We start from the raw sequence: 4824 nt of genomic DNA, 5'->3' as shown, positions 1-4824 counted from the left end.
CCCAGCCCCTGTAACCATGACAACTAGAAAGGAAAGTTGGATTGCTTTCATGCGGTACCATTTGGAATTGTATAATACTTTACAGAAACTTTTCTAGATGTTTGTATTTTGCCTTGTTTTCAAATACACTTAACTAGGTTCCTTTTTTTATAAATCTGCAAAATAACTTCAAACCCAAACAGAGATAATAGAATGTGCTTCTTAGGTGGATGGGTTTCTTGAATTTTTTTTTTTTAAATATAAAAAGAACAAGCACCGAAATATGGGAATATCCTCTTGAGGACAAAAGAAATGTATGCTTGGTGGAAGCAGAAAAGAAAGACTAAGGCTGATCAGGAGTCATCTGATAAGGTTTTAATGGAAATTGATGATTCAATTAAACTTAGATTTTTGCATAACCCTTGGTTGCTGAATGGCTTGGTCTTACCAATATTATTTTTGTAAGTGATCTTGTGTTTGTTCCAAAGTGGAATGAAAGGAGGTTGTAACACTTCAATGTTTCTGTAAATAATCATTCTTGTTTCTATTGCTAAACATACTTTATGTGTAAACACATGGAAAAAATTTAGAAAGAGACTGTTGCAGAGAAACTCTTACCTTCAGCACTTAGTGGAGGTAACCCTCCATAAGGTTACTCTTTGCTTTTGGGGTTTTTAATAAAGTAATGGTGATAACCAGATGAAGTAGGACCAATAGCTCTACATTTTTTGAAGTAAAGATTAATTCTTTAAAATAGAAAAATGATACTTTGGAGAATATTTTTGACATGTCAAATAATACTTATTATATCAAATAATACTTGAATATGTGTTTCGTCAAGTCTTTCCTCAGCATAACTATATTCTCAAAATATTAAGATGTGCAACATTGTTTTGGCCACCTGTCTTCTAAACTTAATCTTGGAAGATGATTTAGGAAGGAAAAATAACCTAAACCAAAACTATAGTGGAATTTTTGTATTGGCAAAATTATTTATCTGCTGTACTGTTTTTTACTTCCATATCTTCTAATGCTGTCTTCTTTAGGGAGCTCCAAACTCCGTGTAGTAAACTGCTGTGTTGCTTTATTAAAACAAGGAATTTTTTTCAGGGTTTGAAGGAGGGTAATAGTGTTCTAAAATAAATGGGAGACACCTTGTAGCTCTTGTTTAATTGTTTTGGATATTTTAATGCATTAGAGCTGGTAGCCTCTTTAGTTCAGGAATTAATGTGGAGATGACCTTTGGCCTCTCAAAGTACAGAACCAGTTTTGTCACTTCTGACCTTCAAATTTAGTGTTGTTGTGGTAGTGTGGCATCTTAAAGTAATTAAGTTTCTTAAATACTGTTGTTTTCTGCATTTAAGGTTTACAGCCCGACCTTTGGTGGAGACCATATTTGAAAGGGGAATGGCCACTTGTTTTGCATATGGACAAACAGGCAGTGGAAAAACCCATGTAAGTATTTCTTCTACATGTCATCAATACACTTATTTTTATGTACAATACACTTCAATAACTTCTAATAGAATAGAATCATAGAATCTTTTAGATTGGAAGAGACCTTTAAGATCATCAAGTCCAACCATTAAGCCATTAGGGCTCTAAAGTCCTCTGCTAAAACAGATCAGAATCTGTCAGGGTTGGAAGGGACCACAAGGATCACCCAGTTCCAACCCCTCTGCCATGAGCAGGGACACCTCCCACTAGATCAGGCTGCCCAGAGCCTCATCCAGCCTGGCCTTAAAGACCCCCAGGGATGGGGCCTCAACCACCTCCCTGGGCAACCCATTCCAGGGTCTCACCACTCTCATGAAGAACTCCTTCCTCACATCCAGTCTGAATCTACCCACTTCCAGCTTTGCCCCATTGCCCCCAGTCCTGTCGTGACCCGATAGCCTAAAAAGTCCCTCCCCAGCTTTCTTGTAGACCCCCTTAAGATACTGGAAGGCCACAATAAGGTCACCTCGGAGCTTTCTCTTCTCCAGACTGAACAGCCCCAACTCTCTCAGTCTGTCCTCACAGCAGAGCTGCTCCAGCCCTCGGATCATTCTGGTGGCCCTTCTCTGGACACGCTCCAGCAGGTCCACATCCCTCTTGTAATGGGGGCTCCAGAACTGGATGCAGTGCTCCAGGTGGGGAGTACAGTACATAATAAGTAACAGATATGTAAGTTACAGTTCTATTATCTTTATGGTGTATTTTTGTTATTTTTTTTTTTAATTTAGACTATGGGTGGTGACTTTTCAGGAAAGAACCAAGATTGCTCTAAAGGAATATATGCTCTTGCAGGTGAGACTTTATTGTTTTGCTGTCTTTTCACAAATTAGTTGCAGTCAATACATTTCTCCTCCCTGTCATACAAACATAAGGGTCTAAATAGTTTGCATTACAGTGGAGCTTTGGTAACATAAAAAATAGTTCCTAGGTATGTAGTCTTTACACAATAAGGTAAATATATATATGTATCTTCAAAGGCATAAGAAATATAACTGTTCATTAATTGCATTTACAGTCTTGGGGTCTTCTGCATATTCCAGTGTAATGGAGCAGCTTAAACTGCGGTGTTTTTTACTTGATTGACTGACCCTATTTGTAACACTTGCAAAATATGAAAGGTGCTGTAAAATAGACTGCTATGCATTAATGAATCTTCACTAAATGAAAATACTTAACTAGATTTCTTCTTATTTTGGAAATCTATTCACAGCTCGAGATGTCTTTTTAATGCTAAAGAAGCCAAACTATAAGAAGTTAGAACTTCAAGTATATGCAACATTTTTTGAGATCTACAGTGGTAAGGTAAGTACCTGATATTTTTTCTGAGGAAGGGGGAATTTCTTTCACAAACAAGATTGTGAGCCTGTTAGCATAAAAGTTTTTTTTCCTTTTTGTACTGAAAGCTTTATTTTAAATAATACTTTACACTTCCCTTCCAGTCATGTTTGTGTGTGGAATGCTTTGCATGTTTTGATATGAGATTTGAAAAGCAAAAATGTCATTTAAAACTCTTTAACTGTTCTGTTTCCCCTGCCAAGGTTTTTGACTTGTTGAACAGGAAGACAAAATTAAGAGTATTAGAAGATGGTAAACAGCAAGTCCAGGTGGTGGGATTACAGGAACGGGAAGTCAAATGTGTTGAAGATGTTCTTAAGCTTATTGAAATAGGCAACAGCTGCAGGTATCTCCCATAGCTTCCACCAACTTTTCATTATAAATTAAAGAAGTGGAACAATATAATTTTTTGTCTCTTCATAGTGATGGCTTTTTAATATGCAGTGGTATTTTTGATAACGTTGGCTGCAAGTAAGGAATCTGCCTATCTTTTGTATACAGGTAATTTAGAGTTTCTCTCCTAGAGAGAAATATGAACTGATTCTTCTACAGGATGTGAATTGCATGCATTATATAACCAGTTTACTGACTTAAATTCACATAATTTATAATCTGGAATACTGGTATATTCTTCATTTCTAAGAGGCCTTGATATGTAGTGACAGAAGTTAAATATAATTTTTTTATTTTTTATTAAGATCCAGCTTTATTATTTTTAAAATTAGCCTTGTTCATAGATTGCAGCCTGATCCGATAAAAATGCCACATGGCATTTTATATGTAAGCTCTCTGATACTCTGAAATCTTTGGAGATCTGATTATTCTTGCTTTTAAGAGGGGAGTGAAATGGTAGTAATCTTCCATTTCTGTTTGAAGAATTGGAAAAATAGCTATAATTTTATCATGTACATAAAATTATTAGGGTAAATATAGGACTCTGTCCTGAAAAACATTATATTCTGAGCGCAGCGTGTTTAACATGTATGGTCCTTCACTTGTTCATATGTCCTTCCTTCCTTTCTTTCGTTAAAGGACATCTGGCCAAACATCTGCAAATGCACACTCATCTCGAAGCCATGCAGTGTTTCAGATTATTCTCAGAAGGAAAGGGAAATTGCATGGTAAATTTTCTCTGATTGATTTGGCTGGCAATGAAAGAGGAGCAGACACTTCCAGTGCAGATAGGCAGACACGACTGGAAGGTGCAGAAATTAACAAGAGCCTTTTAGCACTCAAGGTAACTGAAATGTTTCCGCTGCCTTTGAGTAGGTGGTAGCCTTCTACATATCATAGCAATGACCATTAAAAAAAAGAAAAATATCCCTGGTGGTTGAATTTGAACACTTTTCTGATATACGCCTAAAATAGGAAGAGAGATTACTTACTTTGATACTCAAGGTCTGAAATACTAACTGGAAATGCCCTTACTGATTTCAATAATTTTTTAAAGATAAAAATAAAGTTACTTTTATGAAATATTTATTTACCACTGTTAATTAACTAATGAAGAAAACAACACAACAGCACTATGTCCAGAAGGAATTAACAAATCAATTAAAATATAACTCTTGAAAGTTGGAAACCATTTTTGACTACTCTATAGCAAATTGTCTGATACAATCACTTTAACAGAACTTCATACTCAAACCCAGAACACATCAAGAGAACTAAGAAATATTATTTAAATGTTCAAATGCTTTTTTGTTTGGTTTATAATGCTCAAAAGAGCATTATAAAAGAACCTAAAGCCAAAAATTATTATGTCTTTTTTGTCCCAATATAAACTTGGGAAAAGACTTGTTCCAGACTCTCACAAAACACTACAAAATTCTAACCTGTCATTATAAAACTGTATGTCATGTTGAAAGATCAGAAGCAGCAGTTTCAAAACTCGCCTGTTTTGATTTAGTAGCAAAATTGTTGCGGATTGGGGTCAGGGCCACCCACAGACCTGTAACAGACACACTGGACTTAGCCGCAGAAAGCAACTTGTAATGGTTTGAAAACAAACCA

General features: G+C 35.8%; 1 protein-coding gene across 1 annotated transcript; it reads left to right on the top strand.

The window, feature by feature from the left end:
* Positions 1-1343: 1343 nt before the first annotated feature.
* LOC103775568 (kinesin-like protein KIF2A) lies at positions 1344-4048 on the top strand (the record flags this gene model as incomplete). Its single annotated transcript, XM_008943031.1, has 5 exons — positions 1344-1434; positions 2205-2268; positions 2687-2778; positions 3015-3157; positions 3844-4048. Coding segments are annotated over 5 exons (595 nt in total), but the record flags the coding sequence as incomplete, so codon positions are not given.
* Positions 4049-4824: the final 776 nt, after the last annotated feature.

Source organism: Merops nubicus, unplaced genomic scaffold, assembly GCF_000691845.1.
Source record: "Merops nubicus isolate BGI_N331 unplaced genomic scaffold, ASM69184v1 scaffold14276, whole genome shotgun sequence".
NCBI classification, from domain to species: Eukaryota; Metazoa; Chordata; class Aves; order Coraciiformes; family Meropidae; genus Merops; species Merops nubicus.
This window is presented reverse-complemented; position numbering and strand designations above follow the sequence as displayed.